This window comes from Oxyura jamaicensis, chromosome Z (assembly GCF_011077185.1).
Source record: "Oxyura jamaicensis isolate SHBP4307 breed ruddy duck chromosome Z, BPBGC_Ojam_1.0, whole genome shotgun sequence".
NCBI lineage: Eukaryota > Metazoa > Chordata > Aves > Anseriformes > Anatidae > Oxyura > Oxyura jamaicensis.
Window position 1 is genome coordinate 29576468 of NC_048926.1, and position 27800 is coordinate 29604267.

Consider the following 27800-nt stretch of genomic DNA (forward strand, 5'->3'; position numbering starts at 1 on the left):
GAGAGGGCCGCGGAGGGGCGGGGGCGCGGCGGAGCCCGGCGCGGGCCGGGCCGGGGCAGTGCGGCGGGGCCCCGTGCTCCCCAGAGCCGCCCAGCAGCCCCGGAGCCTGTCAGGAGGGGCTGAGGCGGCGGGGGCGGGGGGCTGGCGCCTGCCGCCGCCGTGAGGGAGAGCTCCGCGTTTGACAAGTGACGTGGAAAGAGCTGGGCCGAAGTTGTTCCGGCGGCTTCGTGTCTGAAGAGCAGCTGCGCTGTCCCTGCGGCGCTCTGGCGGCTGGGGCGAGGCAGCTTTTTGTAAATACGCGGCTGGGAATTCCGCGTGTTCTTCCAAGAAGCTGCTGTTACCGAGTTTTCCAGCTTCCAGCGAAATCTCCGACATGTTTTGGGGGGGGCAAGAGGGAGAGGTGCTGCGATTCCCAAACAAAGTTGGCGTGAGAACTTTGAGGTGTCTGCGTGAAAGTTCCCTTCACACAAGCTTTCACGGATTGTGTTGTCCTTCACGCTCTTCTGCCCGAGGTTATCAGCACCACAAGCTTCATAAGGTGGCCCTGGGAGGCCAAGAAGTGAATCCACATGGATGTGGGTGGGAAGGCATACACCTAGATGCAACATAAGCATTGTTGCTCTTTTCTCCCAGCTGTGAGCAGTGACCTCCTCAGTAGATTTGACCAAAAAGACTGTATGTTTGCGCTGGGTCTCTGCCACTTTGTAACTTAAGTGCCACTTCCACTGTTGGTTCAAGGGAAGATGTTGGCCATCTGTTGATGTGAATACAGGCAGTTACCTAACTGTTGGGATCTGGCATCATAAAGCTGATACTTTCTTCTCAGAATTGTGTATTCAAGCATATGTCCAAGTATTCTCATACTTGGCTGTTGCTTACATTGCAGGCCACAGCCAGCCAGAGGGGAATCAGGGAAGATCTTGCAGCTGAGTCACAAATAGGCATCAGATTTTAAAAAGTATTACTAGCAATAAAAAAATATTAGCAGCACTTGATCCATGATTTTGCTAATACACTTAGAAAGTTAATACAGCTTGAGTTAGAAATATCTTCTAAAAGCCATCCACCTGTACAAAACCATGCTTAATCATTCCTGTGAATGTAATGCTGCTTCTAAGCTGTCTTCAAGATCAGCATTATGTCTGGGGTTTAAGCCTGTCTGTGCCTATATAATTTTTAAACTGACAATTTTCCCTCCATAAATAGCACATCTGATTTTTCTCACAGAGCTACAACCAGGGGATTGAATTAGTCTGCCAAAAAGAAAAAGAGTTTGTGAAGCACTCTGTAGAATGCACGTGGAATCTTGCAGAAGCCCAGCAAAAACTTGGTAGCTTAGCACTGCATAATTCAGAATCCTTCGATCAGGAATGTGCTCGAGCAAAGACTGAAGCTGCAGAGATGAGATGGAGAGAAGAAGAGTGGAGGAGAAAAGAAGAAGCACTAAACCAGAGGGAAAGGCAGAATCCATGGAACACAGATCCTGTTAGTAAGGAGGTATTTAATAAGGTATGACCCATATCAGTGTGCATGAACGCATGCATTAGCCTCATTTCTCATTCCTTCTGTAGCTGGTACAGTGCAAAATCAAGGTGTGTGGTAAATGTTTTTTGTTTTTATTTTGCCCCGTGAAAGGGAGCAAGCTGCTCTCATACTACAGATGTAGTTGATATTTCTCTGTCAGAATTGGGGATCACAACTTGTAATGGTCATGTAGTACACGTTGCCAAACTGGGCCTGAACAACAGCTTCTTCACATTAGGAGTCTGCTCTTCTGGTGTGCCAAATAATCAAATGTGATAGAGTTTGCAACTAATAATGACTACTGTAATACAGTTTATTTAGCACAAATTCTTCTGAAGTAAAACATCTGCTTTGTTTAAACAATTCAATTTAAACAGCTCAGCGATCTCATAATTTCACTGATAGAGCTGCATCAGAGCTGCAAGGTGTGATATTTGTTGTACACAGATCAGTATGTTCCTACCTGAGGACAGAAGCTGCTCAGAATTATTTGCTCAGTAGACTATGATATCCTTGTATCTAAATTGGAGAGACATGGATTTGATGGATGGACAGCTTTGTGGGTAAAGAGTTGGCTGGATGATTGCACACAGAGTTGCAATCAATGGCTCTGTGTCCAAGTGGAGATCAGTAACAAAAGGTGTTCCTTTCAGTACTGGGGTCAGTATTGGGACTAGTACTGTTTAACATCTCTGGTGGTGACATGGACAGTGGGATCGAGTGCACCCTCAGCAAGTTTGCCGATGACACCAAGCTGTGTCGTGTGGCTGACACACAGGAGGGATGAGATGCCATCTGGAGGGACCTGGACAGGCCTGAGAGGTGGGCCTGTGCGAACCTCATGAGGTTCAACAAAGCCAAGTGCAAGGTCCTGCAGCTGGGCTGGGGTAACTCTAAGCACAAATACAGGTTAGACAGAGGATGAATTGAGAGCATCCTTGAGGAGCAGGACCTGGGGGTGTTGGTTGATGAGAAGCTCAACATGAGCCTGCCATATGTACTTGCAGCCCAGAATGCCAACCATATGCTGGGTTGCATCAAAAGCAGCATGGTCAGCAGGCTGAGGAAGGTGATTGTTCCCCTCTACTCTGCTCTCCTGAGACCCCAGCTGGAGTCCTGTGTTCAGCTCTGGGGCCCCCAGCACAAGAAGGACATGGACCTATTAGAACAAGTCCAGAGGAGGGCCATGAGGATGATCAAGGGGCTGGAGTACCTCTCCTGTGAAGACAGTAGTCTTCCAGTACCTAAAGGGGGCCTGCAGGAAAAATGGAAGGGGATGTTTGTCAGGGAGTTTAGCGACAGGACAAGAAGTTATGGCTTTAAACTAAAAAAAGGATAGATTTAGATTAGATATGAGGAAGAAATTCTTTATTCAGGGCGTGGTGAGGCACTGGAACAGGTTGCCCAGAGAAGCTGTGGATGCCCCATCCCTGGAAGTGTTCAAGGCCAGGTTGGATGGGACTTTGGGCAACCTGGTCAGGTGGGAGGTGTCCCTGACCAGGGTGGGGGTTTGGAATGAGATGATCTTTAAGGTCCCTTCCAACCCATCCGTTCTGTGTTTCTGTAATGAAACTTTTCAATTCTATTCTTAGGTAACACATTTTAAAAAAAGAAAGCCTTCTGAAACATATGACATGACTCTAAAATTAGAATATTGGCCTTTGGATGGTAACATATTGAAATGTAATATTCCTATGTATCAAAAAAGGTATGTTAGTAATATATATATATTTTACTCCTCAGAGTTTTATTAATCAAAAAAGAAAAGAAACAGAAGATGAAGACTTGTCTGAATCATTTATGCAAAAACACGAACAAAAGATTAGACACTTTGGTGAGTGTGCTTTCTCCAACATTTTGCAGTTCAGATTTCTACAACATTTATGTAGATTTTCTCCTAATTCTTGTACAGAACAAAAGCTAATGAACGAAATACCTAACAGGCTGTCTAGCTTTATTTTATGACAACAAATAATCATTTCAAAGTGAAATAATATGTAAACTACAACAGCTTCTTAGCTCCTGTTAACTAGTAGGAACTTTAATCTAAAACAAATACTCAAATGGGCCTAAGACCTCAAAACTTAAGTTCTTGCAATTTTTTTTTTGCTGTTCAGTGGGCGAGCACAGTGTTATTCATAGAATTTTTGTATATAAATGTGCTTGTGGTTGCCTGTATTTGTCTCCTTCTAATAAGTTGTTTTCTGGTGGCTATTAAGCTGCAGGAGGAATGATTGATTTAAAGGTATACATCTGGAAAAGCCTACTGTGTGTGTGTGTGTGCATGGAATTGTGTGTTCCTTTAAATTATATTTAACTATCCACTAGGTGGCACTTCAGCTCCATTATAATTGTTGGCTCCGTAAGCACAGCTCATCTTAGAAAAGTAATCTGAAATGTTAATGGTTCTGTTAAGTACTTCCCATTCTTAGTTGCAGGCTGTTTTCAGACAATGATGTAGTATGGCCATATTTGGAACTCCAGAGCAATCAATAAAAGGACTGAGCTGACAAAATTCACCTGATTGTACAAACTGGGTTTTACTAAGCTATTTGGTATCTAGGGATCTTAAACTTTTTTTAGAGGAAGGGTTTCTGGTTTAGGTTTCTGGAAGGGTCTTAGCAAACCTTGTAAATACCAAGCAAGGCACAATGCTGTCAGAGTATGCAAATAGTAACAACAGGCATAAAGAGTAAGAATAGGCATATATTCTCTTAAATACTTGAACTGCCAAGTGTAGTGACAATGTGTCCAGAAGATGTCTCTTCTGCTATGCATTTCAGAAGAAAACAATGGGCTTTCTTTTGTGTTTCCAGGCTAGGAGCTGGGCAAAACTACTGTGTTGTCTAAATTCAGATTAAGCAGTTATAGAAATAACCTTATTACAAAAGCTCATTTTTTTTTCTTACCTCTTAAATTCAAAGTGATGTTGTTATTTTAATTTAAAATACTTAAGAGCATTGTAAGGACAGCACATTAATGCTCTTTCAGGTCTCTTTGTTCTGTGCTATCTGCTGTCAAAGAGCAGTGTAGACTTCACTAGCCATACAGCCCAAGTCCCTTTTCTGGATCGTGCTCTGCCTTTCATGTAGTAAAGAACTTGTGCATAACATCTCTGTTAAAAACAGTTGAAAGAAATAGTCATCGTTGGTTTCTCTTTAGGTATTTGTTTGCTAGAATTAAGATTAGTTTAGGTCATTACCATTGAATTATCTTCAGCCAAATTATATTTTTATGCTGATATATGGGTAAAACTCAGCATCTGGTTCCTATTGCCAGTAAATGACTTGACTGTCAGTGATACATGAAGGATGATTTTCAGAAGTGGTCTGAGTATTGAGTTCTGGTTTTTAAGCTCATCTCTTCAAATGAAGTAGCCTCATGCTATTGAAATTCAGTCTTCAAGTTAAGCCTCAAATAGTTATATGGCTTTACTCTATTGAAATCAAGCTGTTTCTGTAATTACATTGATTTCCTAAACACCTAGAAAATCTGCGTTAGAGGCACTTGCATTTTCAGCAGATTACACATTTTCTTTGTGCTTTATTTGCAGACTTCCAGAGGATTTGTATTTGTTAGAATCTCTGAGTAATCTATGAATCTTGTAAGACACTTGATGATGTAACTACTAGATACACCTATACTACTTTTATACTGTGTATGGGAGAACTGTTTAAAAAGAACTCATCAACACTGCTAGAGGTGCATTAAAGTATAGGAAATTGTTAAATTTGCTTTTAGTATCTTCAAGATCTGATTGTACCTTCTGGTAATGTTCTTTCAGTGCTAGTTAGACGTCTAAATAAAACCCTTAAATGTAGCTGTATGCTTTCATATGCAGTCTGAAGACAGTGAATTATCTGGGGTATCAATGCAAAAAAAAAAAAAAAAAAAAAACTTATTTGCTGCATTAAGTCATCTATCTATCCATTTCAAATATCTTAATCTGTTTCTCATCAGGCATGATGAGCAGATGGGATGATAGTCAGAGATTTTTGTCTGACCACCCATATCTTGTATGTGAAGAAACGTGTAAATATCTCATGTTATGGTGCTTTCATCTAGAAGCTGAACAGGTATGAACATCTTTGAATTGTCTGAAAGAACGCAGTTTCCCACTTTCACTATGTAAAAGCTGCCTGACTTGATTAGCCGTTTAACTTTTCTTCCTCCACCCCCTCTACCCTAGTTGGAGGGGAGAAAAAACCAAACCAACTCTGTAACACCTTGTAACATTAGGTCTAATTCCTGCAAACAATCAGTCCCCTTTCTTCTGTGACTATCAGTTCTCATCTCTTTAGGAACTAAAATAAAATGAAATTACATTGAATTTTATAAATACAATTCCAGGAAACATCTTTAAATCAGAACTCTAATTTTATTTTATTTTTTTTCAGAAAAGAGCTCTGATGGAACAAGTAGCACACCAGGCAGTTGTAATGCAGTTTATTATAGAAATTGCCAAAAGTTGCAATGTGGATCCAAGAGGCTGTTTTCGTCTCTTTTTCCAAAAAGCCAAAGTAAGTCAACCTACGTAATGATGGTAGAAACCTTTGATGCTGTACAATGGACCAGTGTTCTAGAGCAGGTTTCTTCTTGACCATAAGATGATAAATATTTTACTGACTTCATTTTAGGGGTAAGATCTTTGTTAGCAGTTCTTTCTAGACAGACTATTTGATGTAATTCCGGTCCTGAAAACATGGGAGAAATGTGGGAAGACTGAGGCTGTGGTTTACCGTAGAGTGTATGCAGTTATTCAAGACTAATGGTTCTTAGTACTGCTTTTAAAGACATTCAGTTAAAATGCAAGTCAAGTTGTGCTTTACTTTTGGCCAGAGTGCCACACAAGCACCTGTTCTTCAAAGAGTACTGGCTTCTGAGTCGTAATAAAGGAAAGGCTAAAATTAGATTTCTTTTTACATGTCCTTAGATGAATAAATGGCTTTGCTTCTGCCTATAAGTACTACAGTTTGTCCTGAAAAGAAATTTTACCTGGATTTTCATTTTAAATTGACTAACATTTTCATGATGTCCACTGAATGAAATGCTTACAACTCAAAAGTAAATCTGTTTTCAGTTAAACTATTTTTCTCTTTTCAGACAGGAGAAGGGTATTTTGAGGCTTTTAAAAGTGAACTTGAGGCATTCAAGACAAGAGTGAGAATCTGGTCACAATCACATGGCTTTCAAGCTACCTTACTACAGGATCCCAGTGTCAATCCTAGTCTTGTTGGACAGCTGACATCTTTGTCACAGGTAGGTTCATTATGTCCAAAAATTAATTTAACTAAATTAAGATTGGGTCCTGTGCCGAGAAGCTATACCTTTCAGAAATGCAAAGAGGACTGTTGCTAGAACTGCCAGTACTCAGGATATAATGGGATGTATTATCAATATGCAAGGCATATGTAACCTTTTTTCTGCTTGCTTGGATTCAGAAAGTATCAGCGTAAGGTCAAAAGCATACACTAGTTCAGTGCCATTGCACTGTTTTGTTTAAAAAGAAACACTGCATCATAAAGCTGATGAGAAGCTAGAATTGTATTCACACTCTTTACCACTAGCAGTGAAATGGGCTTTCAGAGTAAAATGGTTATGCCGATTCATGGAACCCTTCAGCTAAGTCAAGCCTGAAGAAAATCTCCTGTTGTGATAAAAGGAAACTGAGGGTGGTTACATCTTTTGTTGTTGTACTAGTGGCCACATTCTGGAATGAAGAAGCAACTATAGAGATTTTTCAAAAAATAGATATTATGGAAGGAGTCACAGTTCAAACTACTTAACTTGAAATAATTTAGTTGAAGTACCTTTCAAGTAAGATTCAATAGCTGTATCCTAAGTTAATGTACAGACAAATGCTAGAAATACTGAGATGAAATACAAGCTATGCCAGCTAAATTTAAAAGAGCATCTTGACACAGTGCAGTATTATTAGTGATAATTTTTAAGAACTTATTTTCTTACTATTGCAAACTTACCTTAAGATAGACAACATGAAGAGTCCACCTTAAGCTAAAATCTCTCTCTCTCTCTCTCTCTCTCTCTCTCTCTCTCTCTCTCTCTCTCCCTCCCCCCATATATATAATTGTGGAGAATTAAGTTGTCAATTTTTCATCTGTTGCAGAACACAGGTGGTCTACAAGGTTCCATAAACACAAACGTCTGCAGTTTAAACTCTGTGATACAAAGAGATGAAGAAGAATCCAAAATGATGGACACAGTATAGTATTGTTAAGACTGAGGCCAAGTACTTTTTTCTTTTTTTTAACAAAGAAAAGAACATGGCTATTTTCTTGACACTTATTTTTCTGGGTACTGCACTTTATTTTTGGTGTCAGATTTTTTTTGTTGTTGTTGTTTTTGTTTGGGGAGTTTGAAGGGTGGGTAATTCAGAAAAACTTGTAATATTGTTTGAAAATGTGCTGCTAGGTTTTTGGTTGTCCTTGAAGAGCAGGGTTCTCATATTGCCGAATGTGAAACTGGATGTGTTTTCTGCTACTAACCTTGCCTTTCATGACTTTAGAAATCAAAGTATGAAAACAAATCTGCACAAATACAATGTTTACAAGAAGCAGTAGATTCTTGGTAGAATCTGCTATTGTCTTACTACAGCTGTGGACATGTCTTACTCTATGAATATTGGAGATCACAACTGTATTCATGCTACCTTGTTGACATTATAAGCTCTCAAATTTGGTTATCACTAATAGCAATAAATCAATACCTGGTATCAGTATTTCAGATCTGGAATGGATTAGGTTAAAACACTGGCTTTCTACCTCTACTAAGGGGATTTAAATGTTACATTGTGCTTTCATTAAAAAGAATTTGGTTTTGTCCTAAAACATAAGCAACACTTGTCTACATATGAGTGCCAAGTTTTATGATGTCAGAGAGTTTGACTATCCTTTTATTAATAAGAGTAACTTAAGATTTTTTTTTAAGCTAAGTTTCAGTATGTGGAGAAGTATTTGATGAAGGCGACAGATGGAACTTGAGGTAAAAGGGTTAGGAAAAGACTGTGTTGAAGAGAAAGCTTTGTCACAGTTCATATAAGGCAAGATGTCTCAGTCTTTGAAAAGAACTTCATACGGTACTAAGCTAAAGTGGGTTTCTGAAATTGTCAACTCAAACAGTTAAAGTGGAAAATTTTTAAAGCTTTCTATTTTAGGATCTGGAAGTTCAAACTCTGTAGAGAAGAGTCTTCCATAGAACCTCTGCAATCCGAAATTCTACCCTGCTTTTCCAACTTGCTACTGTTTATAGCAGTAATACATAAAAAAATATACACTGTAGTTACACACTAACTACACTGTAGTTAGAATGGTCCAGTGGAGACAGCTTGCATTTCAAGTAGTGGTATAGGTCTCTTCATCCTTTTAAGGACTCTTGGTCCTTTACTGTATTGCTGTGTGTGTAAGGTATGGAAGGTATCTAGATTTCTGTAGTTTGATGAACACAATCGACCTACAGTTGGTGAATCAGGCAAAAGGTATGCTAAGATCCAGCTATTTTCAGCTGTGAGCTATAGCACAGAGAAAGCAAAGTTTTAACTCTGCAGTATAAACCACAGTGAGTGTAAGTATAAATGCAGTAGCAGAAACAGCAGCTCCAGATCCACTGATGGAAGTACCTTTTCTTGTTCCTAATACTTGCGTTCTCTAACAGGTCTTTTGCAGACAAACAGGATAAAGTAGCAGTAGCTCTGTCCCAGATGCAAGTTAGACATTACAGCTGAAGCTAGTTAAGCATATCAAGTGTATATAAAGTTTGACAGACACTCCAAAGAGGAAGAGTAAATACTGTCTCTTCCTTAGTAATAATTAAGAGAAACTAATGACTTCAGGTTATTCTTTAATTCAATTCTTCTGTTACATACAAGAATAGTAAGAACAATGAACAGTGCACAGTGACTTTACAATTCACAGAATCACAGAATATCCCGAGTTGGAAGGGGCCTACAAGGATCATCAAGTCCAACTCCTGGCTCCACACAGGACTACCCAAAAATCACACCAGGTGTTTGAGAGCATTGTCCAAATGCTACTTGAACTCCAACAGGCTCGGTGCCATAACCAGTTCCCTGGGGAGCCTATTCTAGTTTTGATCACCCTCTTGGTAAAGAACCTGTTCCTCATGTCCAGCCTGAACCTCCCTTGACATAGCCTCAGGCCATTCCCTTGGGACCTGTTAACTGTCACCAGAGAGAAGAGATCAGTGCTGCTTTCTGTGTGCACCCCCTGTAAGGAAGGTGTAGGCTGCCATGAGGTCACTCCTCAGTCTTCTCCAGGCTTTGAACATACCAAGTGATTTCATACGTCTTGCCTTCTTGACTCTTCACCATCTTTGTAGCCCTCCTTTGGACACTCTCTAATAGCTTAATATCCTTTCCATATTGTGGCACCCAAAATTGCACACACTGCTTGAGGTGAGACCACACCAGTGCAGAGCAGAGTAGGTTATTCAGCTCCTTTGACTGGCAAGTGATATCATGCTTGTTGCACCCCAGGACACGGTTGGTGTTTGGCTGCCAGGGCACACTGTTGTTGACTTGTATTCAACTCGCTGTTGGCCAAAACCCCCCGGTCCCTTTCTGTGGGGCTGCTCTCCAGCCTCTTGTCCCCCAGTCTGTACAGGTAGCCAGGGTTGCCCCTTCCCAGGTGCACAATCTGGCACTTCTTGTTGAACTTCATGTGGTTAGTGATTGCCCAGCCCTCAGATTTGTCAAGATCTCTTTGCAAGGTCTCTCTACCTTTGATGGAGCCAGCAGCTCCTCCCCATTTAGTGTCATCCACAAACTAACTTAATATACTTTCAAGTCCTATGTCCAAGTCGTTTATTAAAACATTAAAGATAACTGGCCCTAAAATGGAGCCCTGGGGAACACCAACCTTACTAGTGACTGGCTGCCAGCCTGATATAACCCTATTTACTATTATCCTTTGAGCCTAACTTGTCAGCCAATTGTTCACCCAACATACTACGTATTTATCTAGCTGTATGCTAGACATTTTGTTCAGAAGGATACTGTGAGAAACATTACTGAAGCTTTGCTGAAGCAACTGGCTTCCCTTGGTCAACTAGGTGAGTGACCCTGTCATAACAGGAACTTAAGTTTGTTAAGGAGGGCTTTCCCCTCATGAACTTGTGTTGGCTATGACCAATGACTGCAAAGTCCTTCAGGTGCTTTTTGGTGAATCACAGAACAATATTCTCCACAGTTTTACCAGGCACTGAAATGAGACTGATCAGACTGTAATTACCAGGGTCTCCTTTCTTGCCCGTCTTGAAAATTGGAATGATGTTTGCCACCTTCCAGTCAACCAGGACCTCTCCAGGTTCCCCAAACTGTTGCAGAATGACTGAGAGATGTCTCGTGATGACACCAGCCAGCTCTCTGAGTACGCTGGGATGAATACCATCAGGCCCCAATAGCTTTATGTGTATCCAGATCCTGCGCAAGTTCAGTGATGGCTGGGAGTTTATCATTCCCGCAGTCACAGTTCTCCAACTCAGGGCTCTGGGACCATGGACCTTTGTCACATCATCAGTGTTGAAGACAAAGGCAAAGCAGGCATTAAGCAACCCTGCTTTATCCATGTTCCTGTTTGTGAGCTGACCATCCTCATCAAATAATGCACCAATGTTTTCTTTTGATGTTAACATACTCAAAAAAAAACAAACCACCAGAACTCTAGATCCTCTTGCTTGTTCCTCATGCTGTGTGCCTTGCTACCACTAGCAGTAGAGCCATATTTATCTAGCAACTTGTGACACACTCTAACTTGTTTTTGAAGTCTGTAATTAAAATTGGTTGACCAGTGTGGGAGTAAGCCTCAAATCATAAGGAGACGTCCTCCCCATTCCTTCTCCAGCTAATTGAAACTTAGGTAGACTAGCAGTAAAGCAAGCATAGCTGCTTTATGTAGAAGTCAAAATACATTATTAGAAATAAGCAGAAATGTAATGGGGAGGCTTTACAAATTCTACAGCATCCATCTCTTTTAGACTGTGTCAGTGTTTATAACAGTAAAGTTACACATGAAAATGTAGTCCTCAGTATGACAGCTTTGTAGTTAACAAGTCAGTGCAAGAGGAGACTGAGACCTACGTTAGCAGGAGGAGGCAGCTACACCTCAGACATCACTTAAATAGAATTGTTTCATCCTCAGGTTTTGCTGACTTATCTTGAAACTCTCCATCTGGTGGGCTTAAAAATTGGTTTGGAGAGTTTACTGAAGAACAGCAACATCTGTATTACCCTGACTTAAAGCGTGACCTGTGGAGGTTTGTGAATCCACGTATCTAGAGAATAAATTAATACAAGAACTGGTCTGAGACTTGAATTCGTAGCATGAACTCATGAAAACTACACTTGCTACAATAAAACTTACTACAGAAAAAAAAAAAAAAAAATTACTAATTTGACCAAGGGAATTCATGGCACTGGCATCTGTGAAGAGTTATTTTTCCGAAGACAATAAAGACATGTTCACTGGTCAAGATTGCTTAGCTACAGGCTTACCAGATTTGCGATTCAGTTTCTGCTATTTTTTTTACTAAAAAGTCTTACACAACTCCATAAAGACAGAGGCTTTACCAAGTATGTTACACATCATTAAACTATTTTTCATGCTAGCAATTTAGCTGAAGGCAGAAATAGAAATGTAGTAGTAAAGCAAATCATCAAAGCAAGTGTCAAGGGCAACTTAAACCCAGCAAAATCAACCAAGCTAAAGGAAGTGACCGTTTTCCAACCTCTCTCTATAGAAGGAAGAATTTTTTTACAAGGAGGGTGGTAAGGAGCTGAAAGAGGTTGCCCAGCAAGGTTGTGGATGTCCTGTCACTGGAGGTGTTTAAGTCAGGCTAGACATGGCTTTGAGCAACCTGATCAAGTGAAACATCCTTGCCTGTGGCAGGGAGTTTGGACTAAAATGATTGTTAAAGGTTCCTTCCAATCTGTTCTGTGTTTCCATGCCAGTTCTGGTCTGAAAGTGCTTTTTGCAGACTGGTAATCAGTTCATGAATGATGTAGTCAACAAAGATGCTTTGTAGTTAAGCTGTATTCTGAAACATGTTTCCTTCACCATTCAGTATTGCCAAACATGAATATTTTCTGATTGACAGAGACACAGCAGTAGGTGCTTTTGTTAAAGACAGTTACTATATTACAAAAATTAGGCATATCTAATATTAAATACAGCATTAAAGTGAGACCCATAGGAGACAACATTTTATCAAAAGGTAGGTTACGGACAACAGAAGAACAATTATTGATCAGCCTGGTGTACTACTTCAAGAAATTCTTGACTGCTGAATCTCATGATTATGTGTGTGCTATGACAGATGAGCAGAAGATAGACCTAATTTCACCTGGGATTGGCAGCATCATTCTGGCTCACATCTGGCAACTTGGTTTGGAGAAAGGCATATATATGTGGCCAGATTTTATTGGTCTCTGTTCCAGAGAAGGATTTCAACAACCCTTTTTCCCTGAGGAAGAAAAGGAAAAAAAGTATTACAGAAGTCAAGTTGTCTGAGCGTTCCAGGATTTCCACCTCACTCTTAAGATTGCCATGGCAGAGCATGCTATGTACATGGGATTTAATGCCAGGAGTAATCATAACATTGGGAATGTAGGTTGGATATGCATTATTACTCTGTTCCTCAGACAGTAAGCTGTTGGCCACATCAGTTCAAAAAACTGGTAGCTGTCCACAGAGTACTTAATAACAAACTATGATGAGTAAAAATATGAACAAGTCATACAGCACATCCTACACAGCAGTCATCCAAATAACAGTGAATTTTAAAGTCAGACCTCAAGGATCAAAGAACATGCATCAGCAACCCAGATACAATCAATGTGTTTTGAATTAGTTCCAGTAGTTAGCTTTATCTGCAAAGTATAATAATATTAGCTTAGGCCTGTGTTTTACTGCGGTGCCTTGAGGCATGAAAACATCGTAAAGTTACTGGTCAGGAAAAATCACTGGAAGACCAGAAAAAAATCCCTTCTATAAAACTGAACCAATCCAAAGATGGAGCTTTCAGTTTTCTACTCAGCAGTTTTGGTAGATAGTAAGGAAGGGTGGTGGATATGGAAAGATAGGGGAAAGACAGTCACTTCAGGATGTTGTTAAAAAAATCTGCTCTGTTTGTCTAGGCACGATAAGAATGCAAGCCTCTATGCAGTATTATGTATATATTACTAATGTTTTATTTGTACAGCAGACCAGCTTAACATGAAGAGAGTCTTTGTATATAGTTTTGGCCTTTAAAAGAATTACTGATTTGTTATCCTTCCAAAGTGCTAATGGCTCTAGTATTCTCAAATAGCTAGTCATTAGGAGTCTTGCTAGCTGTGCATGTCACAGTCCTGTTTTTATAACTGCCACTTCTGAATTCCCATTAACAGTTTTTTCTATTAATGTATTGGTTTCTTGACCCCCTTGTCTATTATGAGGGCTTCTACGTACACATCCAGAAAGAGAAAATACTATCCAAGTTTCCAGGATGAGAACTCTCTCTGTTGCTCTACTGAACAGAACTATGTTGCTCAGAACGCTAATATAACTTAGTGAGTAATGCACAGTACTCTTTGAAAAGCTAAATATGGTTGCAGTTAAAGGCTCTTTCACTAAGCTGGCTCCTGAATGGTTTTCAAGCAACAGTCAAAATCATACTAATTTTACTGGTTTTATTTCTTACAGAGCTGATGAAAGATACACTGCTACTCATACTATATTTGCTGTTGTGATAATAACTCTGTAACTGGAGAAATTTCTTCCTTGCTGTGCTGACATGGAAGCAGCATAGTATTTTACTACTTACCGATAATATTCTAGAACAGGTCTTGTTTCTGCATCGTAAGCCTGCAGCCTCTTGGTAACCGTCTCTGGCTTATCATCATCTCGCTGAACAAGTGGTTCTCCAGTAATATCATCAATGCCCTGGTTATTGTTAAAAGCAAACACCAATGTATATTTCTGATTCAGTCTGTTTTGTGTAACTTTCTGTTTTAATTGCAATCAGTTTCCATTTAGTCCAAGTACAGATTTCTGCTTAGAAAGAGAAAGGTTACCATCTATATTGTATCTGGAGTATAAGATGTTGACTTTCAAGTAAGACAGTCCACCAGTTAAAAACATTTTCTCAGTATTGACAATGAACATTAGGTTATAATTACTTGGCTAATTTGAACTCTGGAACATTTGTTGAATACTGGGAATATGTGGACAAAACTGTCATGGTTTTGGGATAGGGTTCATTTTCTTCTTCCACATGATACTGTGTTTTGGATTTACAAAGGAAAAAAAGATTGTTGGTAACATGCATAACAGCAAACAAGCAAGAGGACAATTTGGCCTTCGTTTGACAACAGTGAAATAGAGAAAGTAATTAATGATCTTTTTAAGTCACACTACAGAAAGTTTAATATTTAGCAACTCTGTACATCAAAATACAGCATAGAAGCCTACAAAAATATTTCTATGATTTAGTAAACAGAAGCAAGCTGTCTGAACTATGACAACTACTTTAGTACACATCTCACAACCAGTTTCTCGAAGGGTTTCTCAAAGGTTTCTATCTAACATCTGTGCAGGAAGCCGTAACAGTGCCTTAGTTGTACCTACTAAATATTCAGCCTGCAGTTTTGTATTAACTGTAAAGCCATTATCCTTTAGTTTTGTTGAGCAAGTAAGCAGCTAAATTTTTTCCAGGTCTGCCAGATAACAAAGACGACTGTATTTCAGCTGTTCAGCTCCATTCCACGGTTTTTTTAGAGTTATACTCTAAAAACTATATTATGTTGTGATATGCTTGCTTCACTAATTAAGTGAAAAGCAGAGTGGAGTATTCCTTATAGCAAAGCTGTTAGAGCTGAAACCCACCCTTTGGTATGTCTGTTAATTCACTTTTCTACTTGCCTATATTCTTCTGCAATTAAAAATAACCATAACTTAAACGCCATGTTTTAAACAATACATAGGCAGTGTTTCCAGCTGCTCACTTAAAGTGTTTACCTGCTATTTTCACTGGTCTCTTTTCCTGAAACACTGAATACTCAAAAATACAAAGCCTGCTATGATTCTGACTCAATTTACTGGAACTTGCAGGTGAAATGTGATGCTGCAACAGGTAAGCCATTTAGAGTTAAGGATGAAACACCGCTTCAAGCAGAGATGTACCAAGGCTAATCTGAGTACCTCAACAGTTTTTAGGGTAATAATGTATATTCACTATTTTTCTGTTAACTATTCTTGCTTATGATGTCTTAAGCCATAACCTCTTTGTTCTGTTGAGAGGCTTCTCTGAGTACCAGGTTTCTACATCCAATTTTGCAGTATGACAACCGTTCCTCTGAAAAATTTCATCTTGATTAAAGAGTAACACAGGGAAGCATTAAGAGGATCCCTCTGACTGGTAGTAGTGCCTGACTTAGTGTGCATCCTAGATACAAAGAATCAATCTCTGGAGGAAGGGAAACTGCATTTTGGACTTCACAGTTAGCAACTGCAGAGCAGGCTGAGAATGTGCCCAGCTCATATGCCAGTGTGCAAGTCTTCCAGATAAGTGAACAACTAACAAGAGCTTATGAAACAGTATGCGGAATTGGCACCATGGTGTTCCACTCTGCAGAGGATAAACACATTGCCCATCAGCTTCAGTTTCTATCAGGGTACTGGCATGCCCTGAGAGGCAGTGTGTTATCAGGCAGCTTCTGTTCACTTAAGAGATGAAATGAGCGGTTTTCTTCTGAGCTACTGTATTTTGCAACAACATACTTTAGTACAATCATCAAATGCAGTGCAGCATTTATTTAGCACCAACATTAATATGTGTACTGCTTACCTGCACTTTGGGAGGACTGAATTCAAGGTTGTAGACTCTGCCACTAGCAGGGTGGATCCAGCGTGCTGTGAGCCGACATTTTATGTTTTCAAATGGTACATCTAGGTCGATCACAGTGTCTATTTGACAGACTTTATCCAGGGCTTCTGCCTGAGTAACCGTTCTAGGGAAACCTTTTCAAAGGAAATGACTCCATAAAAATCCAAAGACAGAGTTATAGTCAGAATTAGCTGGATTTGATCATTAGAGAAAATACCAGTCAGACAAAAAAAATGCATTATCATGCTGTAAAGGTTGAAGAAACATCAGATTTTTTCTTACAAGACATTGCACTTTGCACTATGAACTCAATGGCCCCAGTGGACTGCCTTCAAAGGTTCATGTTATTAGTAAATAAATCTAATGTAACTTAAGAAAGAGGAAAGAGGCCGGGGGTGAATTGGAAAACAGAAATGCAAGATTTCCACAAAGACTTTATGATGAAAAATTGGCCACAAGTTTAATGGTCAAAGCTGCTGTAGAACACGCTATTGCAACACAGACTCACTAGACTAACACCCCCACCCACTAAATTCTTGCATAGTCTCACACTTCTCAGTTGTTTGTAATTTTCATTATACAAGCAATCTTCTCCTTAAAGGCAAGTACTGATAGATACAAAGTTAAGAAACTCATCTTTGCATGGCATTGATTGATGCAAGCATTGTCCAATTAGCTAAAAATTAGCTAATTGTACCTGGACAATGCTTGCATCAATCAATTAGCTAAAAATTAGCTAATTGTACCTGGCTAAAAATTGTACCTAGCTAAAAATTAGCTAAAAATTAGTCTCACAAAATAAAATAAAATAAAAGGAATACTCTATCGCCTTAAGGCTTCTGAAAAGGTAATGCTCTACTGCATTAAGGCTTCTGTGTCTTGTCCATTGCATCTCAAAAGAAAGAACTGATTCACTCGAGCCAAGCTCTTGCTTGGCTGACAGACCTGGTTTGCATCACAGCCATCAACTCCCCTCATCCCATTTCTTTCATGTTCACATAAGCACATGGAAGTGCTTCTAAATGTTTAAAGCAGAGGGAGACCGAGGACTCCAGACAAGCTATTCAGCCACCATACATCTTAGTTATGCAGCTGAAAAATGACTTTTCCTTAGACTGTTCTGAGAAACTTCCTCAACAAAAGTAAGCGCCTTTAGATAAGCATTTCAGTGAAACCAGCCATTGCTGCATACAGTTTTCTCATTACAGAGAAAATAATCTACAGGATGTGATAAACTGTGAAGAATCTAGGAACACACAGAGAAATGTCCTCATTATACAGCAGATAAATCTAAGCAGATTATACCCACAAGCACGACTCAGATTGCTACATCAGCTATGATTCTGGAAGCCACCAGTGGAAATGTGTATCTGGCTATGTATGCACAGAAGCAGCTCACCAGCTCTATTCAGTCTGACCTGGCTGGCCTCAGCTGTTTGTTTTGAGTTGCTGTTATCAGACTAAAGACCTTCCATTTAACGTATTTCAGCAGAATACTATTGTTCCTATAAAGCTGTTTATGCCAGAACTATCAACCAGTGTAATTCACCAAACCTCTGTTTGAGCTGAGACAAAAATTCCTGCTCCAGAACTTTAAAGAAGACGGCACATTAACATGCAGCAGAAATAAGTTTATTTTTTCATGCTCTCCATATCATTCTCCAGTTGGCTGTTAATAGTTGCCAGTGTGCCCAGCTATAATGCTACACATGCAGATCCACAAGACTGGAACTGCATGTACACAGAACCAGAAATTAATATTCCTTTATTGATTATTTTCCATTGCAGTCTACACTGTGGGGATTAAGACTTTGTCTTCACAAAAGCAGAACAGAAGTGGGAATAAAGCCAATGAAATAGATCACTGCACTAGAAAATTATAATAAAGCCCTAAGGGACAAAGAATCATGAAATTATCAAATGGTTTGGGATGGAAGTATCTGGAGTATCTTGTGTAATAACCAGTTTTGTGTTGTCTGGGTGCTTGCTGAGGGTGCACTGTGTGGCACAGATGAAGATGTTAAACACTACTGGACCCAGTATTGACCCCTGTGCTACACCAGTAGTGACTTGCTTCCAGCTGAACTTTGTGCCCAGCTGTTCAGCCAGCTTCAGTCCGCCTCACTGTACACTAACCCTCACTTTGCCAGTTTGAGGATATTAGGGGAAACAGTGTCAAAAGCCTTACTGAAGTTAAGGTAAACAATATCCATTGCTCTCCTCTCATCCAACATGCCAGTCACCTCATTGTAGAAGGCTATCAGGTTGGTTAAGCATGACTTCCTCTTCATAAATCCACGCTGACAACTTCTGAATACCGTCATATCCTTCACTGTGTATTCTAGGGCTATTTCCTCTGTTACTTTCCCAGGGACTGCAGTGAAGCTTCGCATCCTGTAGCTCCTTGCATTTTTCTTCTGGTCTTGCTTACTATAGGAGAGACATTTGCTCTCTTCCAGTCTTCAGGAACCTCTCCCAATTGCTCTGATGTCACAAAGATATTTGAGAGTGCACTTGCCATGATGTCAACCAACTCCCTCAGCACTTGTGGGGGCAAACTCTCAGGCCCCATGACCTTACATATTTTCAGTTTGGTTACATTCTCTCTAATCAGGTCGTCTTCCATGGATAATGTCTTATTTGTTCCAAACCTTTCCTCAGTTTTCTGAAGTCTGGGATTCCTGATGGTCAGTTTTACTGGTAGAGACTGAGGCTAAAAAGCTACTGAATACCTCAGCCTTTTCCATGGCCTTTGTCACCAATGCCGCTGCCCCAGTCAGTACAGGCACACATCTTCTCTAGTCTTTCTTTTACTATTTGTGCACTTGTGGAGTCTTTTCTTGTTGCCCTTCATATCCAGAAATCTTGGCAGATTCAACTCCAGGTGGGCCTGAGCTTTCCTAATGCCATACCTGGCAAGACTAGACAGGAATTCGATAACCCTCCTGGGTCACCTGCCCAGCTTCCACCTCTTAGACACATCTTTCCTATGTCTGAGTTCATTTAGGAGCTCCTTACTCATTCATGGAGGACGTTGTTCAATTTCCTACATGTTGAGATGGACCTTCCTTAAGCTTGAAGCAGATGGTCCTTAAATATCAACCAACTCTCGTGGAGCCCTCCTCTCCAGGACAATATTCCCGTGTGGGTTTTTGTTTGTTTGTTTGTTTGTTTGTTTGTTTTTCTCCAAACAGATTGCTAAAGAGGCAAAATCAGATCTTCTGAAATCCAGCGCTTTTATCTTGATATCTCCCAGGTTTTTATCTTGATATCTCCCCTCAAGGTGCTGAACTTCAAGATCTCATGATCACTGCAGCCAACGATGCCCTCAACCTTCTTATCTGCAACCAGTTCTTCCTAGGTTGTAAATATCAGGTCTTGGAGAGCACCTGTACTTGTCGGCTCGACTGCCTATGCTAGGAAGTTGTAACTGCTGTAATTGCTGCAGTCTGGAAATCCCCTATATCACTTGAGCCCTGCTACATTGTCCTTCCAGCAAAAATCAGGTTGGTTCACGTGCTGCACAAAGAACAGGGCTTCTTTCAGATGTTTGAAGAAGGCCTTATCTACTTCTTTCAGCCTCCTCAGTTCTCTTAGCCTTCCTTTGTATGACACATGCTTCAGCCCCATGTCCATTCCACAGAATCACAGAATCATCTGGGTTGGAAGAGACCTCCAAGATCACCCAGTCCAACCTAAGACTAACAAGTCCTCCACTAAACCATACCACTAAGCTCTCCAGTGCACCTGTGCTGGCCTGTCCCATCAGGCAATCTCTGTCTTATATTGGAGAGCCTAAAACTGAACCAAGCCCTCCAGATGTGGTCTCCCAAGTGCTGAATGGAATTGAAGGATTACTTTCTTTAACCCACTAACTGCAGTCTAATAGCCTAGGATGTGGCTGGGCTTCTTTGCTGACAGGCCATACTGGTGGCTCAGGTTCAGCCTGCTCACCAAACCCCCCAGGTCTTCTGCAAAGCTACTTTCTAACAAGACAGCACCCAATCACTACTGACTGTTGTATGGGCTTAGAACATCCCAGGTGCATGAGCTTCCATTTACATTTGGTGGACTCCACGAGACTCCTGACAATCCATTTGTGCAGCCATTTGATGTCTCTCTGCCCCCTGGCATATCAAATACCCCTCCCAGCATGGTACTGTCTGGAAACTTGCCTGGGTGCACTTTGCTGTGTTCTTTATGACATTTAGAAACAGTAACTGTTTGCTGTAGATTGATCATAGAATCCTGGAACAGAAACAGAGAATAGTTTGAGTTGGAAGGCAACTTAAAGATCATCTCATTCCAACCCGCCTGCAATGGTCAGGGACACCTTCCACTTGACCAGGTTGCTTAAATCCCCATCCAGTTTGGCCTTAACCACTTCCAGGGACAGGGCATCCATGTCTTCTCTGGGCAACCTGTTCCAGTGCCTCACCACACCCTGAGTAAATAATTTCCTCCTAAAATCTAGTCTGAATCTATTCTCTTTTAGTTAAAAGCCATTACCCCTTTTCCTATAACTACGTTCCCTGACAAAGATAATGTATTCCCTCTCCTGCTTTCCTGTAGGCCCCCTTTAGGTCCTGGAAGGCTGCTGTACGGTCTCTCCAGAGCCTTCTCCAGGCTGAACAACCCCATCTCTCTCAGCCTGTCTTCATAGGAGAGGTGCTCTGGCCCTTTGATCATCCTCATGGCCCTCCTCTGGACTCGTTCATATAAGTCCATGTCATATTTGTGCTGGGGATCCCAGGGCTGAATGCAGAACTCCAGGTGGGGTCTCACAAGAGCAGAGTAGAGGGGGAGAATCACCTCCCTTGGCCTACTGGCCGCACTGCTTTTGATGCAGCCCAGCCAGCATACAGTTGGCTTTCTGGGCTGCAAGCACGCATGGCTGGCTCATGTTGAATTTCTCATCAACCAACACCTCCAGGTCCTTCTCCTCAGAGCTGCCCTCAATCCATTCTCCAACCAGCCTGTATTTGTGCTTAGGGTTGCCGTGCAAATCTTTGAGTGCGACCATCCAGCCACTTCCCTACTCACCAAGTGGCCCATACATTAAATTCATTCTTTCCAATTTAGAGACAAGGATATCATGGAGGACAGCGTCAAATGCTCTGCACAAGTCCAGGTAGATGATGTCAGTTGCTCTTTCCCTAGCCACCAGTGCTGTAACCCCATCAGAGAAGGCCACCAGATTTGTCAGGCACAATCTGCCCTTAGTGAAGCCAGTCTGGCTGTCACCAATCACCTCCTTCATTTCCATGTGCATCAGCATAGTTTCAAGGAGGATCTGCTCCACAGTCTTTCCAGGTACAGAGGTATAGACTGGCCTGTAGTTCCCTGGGTGTTTATTTTAAAAATGAGGGTTATATTTCCCCTCTTCCAGTCAGTGGGAACTTCATCAGACTGCCACAACTTTTCAAATATGATGGACAGTAGTTTAGCAACTACATCCACGAGTTCTCTCAGTTCCCTCAGGACCCTTGGATGCATCTCTTCAGGTCCCATGGACTTGTACAACTTCAGGTTCCTTAGATGGTCTCAAACCTGATCTTCTCCTACAGCGGGCACTTCTCCCTGCCTTTGCCTTCTGAAACTTGGGCAGTATGACTAAAGCATTTGACAGTGAAGACTGAGGCAAAGAAGTCACTGAGTACCCATAACCCAGGTAACCAAGTCACCTGTTGCCTTCCAGAGAGGGCCCACATTTTCCCTAGTCTTCCTTTTATCACTAACACAGAGGACTGTGGATGTTTCCCACCCTGTAAACCAAAAGCCACACCAACAGTTTTTTAGTTTTATCTAGTGAGACAAGTTGTGACCAGAATCTGAAAACACACACGTCCACCCTAGACTCTATCTTTGTGATGCACATCCAACCGTACTCCCAAGGGCTGCAGATGCAAAAGCCACTTGCTCCAAGATGACAGTGGCAAATGGATTTTCTCTCGATTCTGAAAGCTGAAGTTATGTGCTTACAATGTAGAATTCCAGTACTATTTGCTCTAGAGAGCAGAACCAATAACCAAATGAAAGAGACCTTTTAGAACACTTGAGCAATGGTTTTGCTGGCGATACATTACACGCAGTACTGCTGCAATGCTCCCTTTTCCATACTTGCGCTGTTGCTGCATCACATGCCTGCCTACCGTTCTATTTACATAACTCCTCAGCCCCTTTCGTCAAAAGTGTTCCATTTTCCAGAGACTTCTAAAAGAAGAGGCTTTACAGAGGCACTTCTCAAGGCATATTTTAAAGAATGCCTCTGTTATTAAAGGGGAAATCAAACATAAGGATTGACAGAATTTCCAGTTTTGAAATCTTACCCTTTTGAGTAAAAAGGCCTTTTCAGCATAAACAACCCTTTGACACTGAAGGCAGGATGGATCCTGTGCTCTTTACAACCAAAGAAATTGGGGCAGACTGATTGCCAAATGGTTCACCACAAGCTGACAACACACACTGTACTATGAGTACACACTTGTACTTGAAAATATATACTTGAGCATATATGAGCATATACTGAAGCATATATACTACATACTTGAGCACTACAACTCAAGGGTGGCTACTGGAACCCAGCTACCCACTAGTGACCAAAGCAGTCCAAGATTTCCTCCCCTTCCATAGTGATATCCCCATATGTTAACTTACCATCCAGCAGCCAGTTGTACCGATCTAGACCTTTTAGTTCATTCAGCATCAGCCGTGTCATGATGTCATCTGGAATAAGCCGTCCTTGATCAATGTAGGACTTGGCAAGGATTCCAACTTCTGTGAAAGTTAGAAGAATCACATTACAGTACCTGTGAACTCCAGCAACTGGAAAAAAAAAAAAAAAAAAAAAGCCCACAACACTGTAAACACTTTGTTTTGATCAAGATGCCACAGAATGGTGAAGCCATTAACCAGACAGACTGTACACCTGCTGAATTTCAAGAGATAATCAGTTAGGATATGATCTTACAGATGTGTTTCAGACTAATTTGGTCGTCTGTAGCTCCACAGACAGCAATGGGGCATTCAGCTCACTTCTTTCCCCACACACCCCCAAATAATTTTACTAGTAAGCATTTGAAAGATGAAGTTCCAAAAACTAGAAACAGAGTCTTCAAAAGAATAATGAAGAAATGTAAAGCATCCTAGTTCAATAAGATGTCAGCCCTCAGACTTCCTGCTGAGGAACTTATTTTCTCAGTGTAGTGGCCAGTTATCATCTTATGACTTCAGTATGAAAAGACACTCCACTGGTATTTAAGACAGCAGTATGCAATGGGACACGCTTGCCAAAAACATATTTTATAATTACTAGAGTTACAAGAGGATGTTTATAGACGTTGTAAACTATTTATAGAAGTGCACAGTCACTAGTATTTTCCCATGGCACCGACTAACCTTTAATACCAGTCATTTAGCCCACCGGCTTGCTAAAATGTCAGACACCCACCACAGATCCGGAAATCACACCATGCTCTGACATCACATGCAGTAGTGTGCTGTAGGTCACCCAAGCCAAGAAGAAATCCATTTGCCTGGGCCATGTTCTGAGCGCAAAGCCTCCATGACCCTAGGTTATAAAGCAATTACCTAACTCTGTGAGTCACCCTGAATAGCAGCTAAATTGTTTTTTTTGTTGTGGAGCTGCCGTAGCATATACTAGGGGGTAAATCACATCTAGTTACAGTACATTAAATGGGAGAGAGAATGGGATGGACTGACATTACTAATACAACCACTTTAAGCAGCAAGCACTGAAAAATGTGAGCCCCATCACTGGATGCGGTATTAAAAAGTGCAATGTACAATGACTCTTCAAACAAGGCCAATGAAAAGCACTAGATGCACTCAAGTAATGCAAACAGTTGCTTTGGTGTTAAAAAAAAAAAAAAAAAATTGTACATTGGGCAAGAGAAGGACAACTTCCCCATATGGGATGTTCACAGCTACAGATAGTCTTTGAAAAATCTGAAAATACTTAAAACAGTATAAAATATACACAGCACACCATGGTCAGGCATCAAATAATTGCCACAATGTGGAAAAGTCAGACTCAGAAAAAGCCAGACTCAGATGCTTTGAGTCCCCCAGCACAGCACAACTGGAAAGAAGACGACAGCCTGTGTGAGTACAAAGTATCTGTTTTTTTTCCATACCTCCCTTCTTCAAGGTCAGTAAGTCATACCTTTTTTATTATCCTAGTGCACTTAGAACTATGTACCTGCAAAACAGTCTGGAAAGAGGAATAAACTACATCTAGATAGTTAAATGTGTACTTGATGCCCAAAGCTGTTACTGATTTACATCACAGTATTGCTGTATCCACAGTTACCTAAGAACATGTGCAAGTCAAGCTCAGGAGCGAACAGCAATACCAACATACTTTGGAAAGACAGATGAGGTTTTGGGCACAGAGACACTTAGTGTATGGCAAGCTCTAAGGCACACGGGTACATTAGACCAGCAGAACAGGAAACACGTTTTCTCTCACTAAAAACTTCAAATCATCTAGAAAGTCAACTATTGCAGGAAGAAAAAATAGGTGTGACTATTAACGTAAGACTGAATAGTTATGCTAGGACAGTTTGTGTGCTCGTCTTTACCTGTCTTTTTCCTGACTGGGGAGGGGGGAAGAGGGGGAGGACTAGAGGGGTTTTAAGCTTGGGTCTGAAACCACTACAGGTATGGTAGTCTTCAGCATTAAAGGCAACACCATTTTCTTTCATGTCTAGGTGATAACAGATATCTCTGCTTAAAGGTTTTGCAGAAGTTTGGCATGCCCTAACCACATACAGCGAACAAGCTCTAGCCATACTCAGTCTGCAGGCTGCTTAGCACTACAAGAGAGGCTGTTGTCAACTCTCCATCCTCCAAAGCAGCAGAACGTGGCAATAACTGCAACTTGCTAAGGACACATGTTTAACAGGACTTTTCAACACAGACCACTTTCAAAAGACAGTAAATACTAATAACAGCCCCATACAGCTACTCTTAATTGTATTTTATTTTCAATATGTTTTGACTGTTCAACCTAGCCTAACAGTTCCCAAAGAACCAGGCACTGAAGAACACTTGTATTATCACCAAAATTTGATTCTTCTTTCCCTCAACTATGCTCATCAAAGCTCTCCAAGCTGCCTCTTCTACCCTCTTACCTTCCTCAGCACACTATCTGCTCCTGCTACCTCAGTGCTCATCTCATGTTTGGAGAAACCATTGCTGCAAACAGCAGCTCACTTTCAATAACATTAAGACAGAGTTTCATCTGAGTTAATTAGTGAGCAGGAAACTCTGTAGCAGATTAGGTTCCATGACAGCTAACACTAAGTGAACTTTATCACATTTTACACTGACTTCTGTCCTCACACAGTTTTTCAGCGTGTCTACTGCACTTCATTTTCACATCTCCATTCTCCTTCACATCCTTTCATCTGTCCAGTCCACCATGAACATTTCTGCCGTTTTCTTTACATTGCTTCATGGCTCCCTCATCAAAGCAGGCAATAGGGTATTTCCACTTGCCATTTATTCTTCTCACACACCCCTCAGCTTGACTTTGATACTCTTTGATCTTGCTTCCAAGGTATGATGCTCATTGCCAAGAGCAGAAAACTGAAGCATTTCATAAACAGCATATTTCCTTCCTCTTCTGGAATGCCTTCCCTTCTTGCTAGATATTACTTATACCAAAGGTTCATAACAGTACCAATTTTGGTTTTGTGAGCCTCTACAGAGAACAACTTACCATAGCACTATGAAAGGGCTAAAGCATGAATGTGTTCAGATATGCCTGCACAACTGGTGCTCTGAGCAAATATTTAACTTGGAGACACCAACCATAGCGAGGTCAGTCAACTAAGCCAAAGTCATTATTCCTACAGAGCAAACATAGTATGTGTGAAAAGGGATGTGGAAATTAAAAACAACCAAATGATTTCATAATACAGACAATTTTTTTCACCTTCAAATGTGCTTACAAGCTTTCAAAAGCAAGACTGACTGTTACCTAACCTACTGCAGTACGGGTGAAGCCGAGGAAGTCCTCCACAGCTTCCAGGTGCAGGCAACACCAGCACCCTCACCTCACCACACACAGGCTCAAAACAGTCCTCGCAAGATTGCTGACCGCAACACGAGTACAGCTGATGTGCATGCCAGAAGGGGACCTTCCCTCACTGCAAAAACCCACCGGAGAGGCGCGTGGGGGTATCTCTGTGGAGAGACGGAGGGTAAGGTCCAGGACCACACGATAAGCGTGGTTTGCACCACCAGCTAATGCCGGCGAGCCCACACACAAGGTGCCACGACCTACCAGCAGGATAACTAATTAAAGCAAATAAATAAACAGAAAGCAAACGGCCTGAAAACGTCGCCACTCCTTTTCGGGAACCGCCGCAGCGCACAGCCCACCAGCTCGGGACCGGGACGTCGGAGGGGCTCCGCCGCCGAGCTCCAGGAAGAGGAAGGAGGGAGAAGGGAGAGGAGCCTCCCGGTCCCCGCGGGCGGCTGGGGGCGGACGGGGGCTCCGCCGCCGCCGCTCACCTGTCCTCCTCTGCATGTTGTCCCTCAGCAGGTCCCCGCTGGAGAGGTGCTTCAGCCCGAAGTGCTTGATAATCCGCGCCGAGATCGTGCCCTTCCCGGAGCCCGGGGGGCCCATGATGACGGCGCGCAGCAGCGGCGGCGCCACCATTCCGTGGCGGCCGCCGGGCCCTGCTCGCCGCCACGGCCCACGCCGGGCGTGGCGCGGCGGGGACAAGGGGGAGAGCGGCCCGCGGCGGCGCCGCCTCCCCCCGGGCGGCGCCTCGGCCCCGAGCGGGGCCGGGGGTGGCGGGGAGCGGGTCTGAGGCCTGCGGGCTTGGGGAGCGGGGTGGCGGTGACAGCTGCGCTGGCAGGTCGCCGTCAGTCAGGCCCAGGGGCAGAGGAGGGAAGGAGCTTCACGCGAAAGTCCAGAAATAGCCCACAAAATAGGGAGACTGAAGCAAGCCACGTTAAAAAGGGAAGCATCAGAGAGCCCTTGACAAAAGCACCGAGTCAAGGAAACAACCATATATTACCACCGCCATCCCCCCCAAAAAAATACAAGAAACGGGGAGCATGCCCACTGATGCTTACAACCGCCCTGATGTCCACACTCCAGCTCACCAAGAAGCCCTTGTGACAGCCTGAGGCCTCTCCCAGGCCCTCCCTCACCCTGCCCATGGTGGCGGAGCTCCACCAGGGCCCCTCAGTCCCTGCCCTGGCCATAGGAATGGCTTTTCCTAGTCCTCACCCTTCATTGTTTGTATTTCCCAGATCAGCCTTGGATGTGGCTTGTTATCTGGCTGTCACTGAGTGATCACTGGGCTGTTGACACATCCTGCTGCTGTCACTGCCCTGCT

The 27800-nt window shown here is 42.0% G+C and overlaps 2 protein-coding genes across 2 annotated transcripts; one reads left to right on the forward strand and one right to left on the reverse strand.

Moving 5' to 3' along the window:
- Positions 1–1218: 1218 nt before the first annotated feature.
- CDC37L1 (cell division cycle 37 like 1) lies at positions 1219–8377 on the forward strand (the record flags this gene model as incomplete). The annotated part of the gene is made up of 6 exons (XM_035309331.1): positions 1219–1509; positions 3268–3358; positions 5485–5600; positions 5922–6044; positions 6628–6783; positions 7652–8377. Coding segments are annotated over 6 exons (879 nt in total), but the record flags the coding sequence as incomplete, so codon positions are not given.
- Positions 8378–11321: 2944 nt separating this feature from the next.
- AK3 (adenylate kinase 3) lies at positions 11322–27274 on the reverse strand. Its single transcript, XM_035309330.1, has 5 exons — positions 26965–27274; positions 23080–23199; positions 16384–16556; positions 14362–14480; positions 11322–13020 (listed from the first exon to the last, which is right to left on the reverse strand). The coding sequence occupies exons 1-5, from the start codon at positions 27110–27112 to the stop codon at positions 12897–12899; spliced, it is 684 nt and encodes a 227-aa protein (XP_035165221.1). The 5' UTR covers positions 27113–27274; the 3' UTR covers positions 11322–12896.
- Positions 27275–27800: the final 526 nt, after the last annotated feature.

Bases quoted from the DNA above. Each gene is read 5' to 3' on its own strand.
- AK3 (XM_035309330.1), bottom strand. From the start codon at position 27,112: ATGGTGGCGCCGCCGCTGCTGCGCGCCGTCATCATGGGCCCCCCGGGC. The intron at 14,481-16,383 runs GTAAGCAGTACA...AACAATAACCAG, and splicing joins TCAGTCCTCCCAAAGTGCAG to GGCATTGATGATATTACTGG. The intron at 13,021-14,361 runs GTAAGTAGTAAA...TTTCTTCCTCAG, and splicing joins CCTGTTCTAGAATATTATCG to GGAAAAAGGGTTGTTGAAAT.